General features: G+C 56.6%; 1 protein-coding gene across 1 annotated transcript; it reads left to right on the top strand.

The window, feature by feature from the left end:
- Positions 1-220: 220 nt before the first annotated feature.
- Positions 221-898, top strand: LOC120104335. The gene has a single exon (XM_039115259.1). It carries the CDS (start codon positions 221-223, stop codon positions 896-898), a length of 678 nt encoding a protein of 225 aa, XP_038971187.1.
- Positions 899-1,122: the final 224 nt, after the last annotated feature.

A 1,122-nucleotide genomic window follows, 5' to 3' on the forward strand; every position in this document is an offset into this window, starting at 1 on the left:
GCCCTCAGAGACGAAATCAGCCCTAGGTGAACCAGCGCCGGAGCAGACCACCGTGGCAGTCCCCCAGGGCGGGGAACTCAACAGGAAGGTCGAGAAACTCGAGCGGCAGATCGAGGCGCTCCACAGCCAGAAGGCAAGGCGTGAGGGTGACTTTGAGTTCTCCACCAAGTCACCCTTCTTCCACCAGATTGAGGATGAACTGGTCCCACCATGGTTCAACATGCCTCAGGTAAAGCCCTACAACGGGACTACGGATCTTCTTGACCACCTGGAAAGCTACCGAGCTTTCATGACATTGCAAGGGTCCTTGGAGGCCGTGCTATATAAGGCCTTCCCCGCAACACTCCAAGGGACAGCTCGGCTTTGGTTCTCCGGGTTGAAGCCGAGCACTGTGTCCTCCTTCGAACAGTTCGGCAGGCAGTTCGCCACCAACTTTGCCGCCAGCCAACGTCAGTGGCGTACGTCGGACTTCCTTCTCGACATTAAGCAAAAAGAGGGAGAGTTCCTTAAAGACTACATCGACCGCTTCACCGCCGCAACCTGGGAGGTTTGCGAGCTCGATCAGTCGATAGCTATGTTGGCCCAAGCTCGGAAGTATGCGAAGGCTGAGGAGGCTATCGCCTCCAGGCGAAGTGCGACCGAACAGGCCTCGAAGAAGCAGAAAAGGCACCGCGAGGAGTGCGGCCGTCCGAGAATTCGGTCCCCCCATCGAGAGAAAAATCTACCGCATCTGAGGAGTCCACCTCGACAGCGGGCGCAGCCTCAACCGAGATCCCCGCCTCGACTGAGGTCTCCACCTCGGCAGCAGATCCCTCCGGAAAGGTACGAGAACTACACTCCACTCAACACACCCCGGGCGAAGATTCTTATGGAGATAGAAGGTCGAAACTATCTCTAACCCCCACCCCCGATGAAGGAATCAGAACTCTAGCGCCACTCCAGGAAATACTGTCGCTTCCACCGAGACCACGGCCATGACACAAATGAATATTTTCAACTCCGAGATGAGATCGAAGCACTCATTTGCCGTGGGGTCCTCAACCGGTTCGTGCAGAACCAGCATGATGAAAGTAGGCCGGAAGAGAATGTTGCGCCCCCCGAAGGTCCAAATGACAACAGGCC

This window comes from Phoenix dactylifera, chromosome 17 (assembly GCF_009389715.1).
Source record: "Phoenix dactylifera cultivar Barhee BC4 chromosome 17, palm_55x_up_171113_PBpolish2nd_filt_p, whole genome shotgun sequence".
Lineage (NCBI taxonomy): Eukaryota > Viridiplantae > Streptophyta > Magnoliopsida > Arecales > Arecaceae > Phoenix > Phoenix dactylifera.

Bases quoted from the DNA above. Each gene is read 5' to 3' on its own strand.
- LOC120104335 (XM_039115259.1), top strand. From the start codon at position 221: ATGCCTCAGGTAAAGCCCTACAACGGGACTACGGATCTTCTTGACCAC.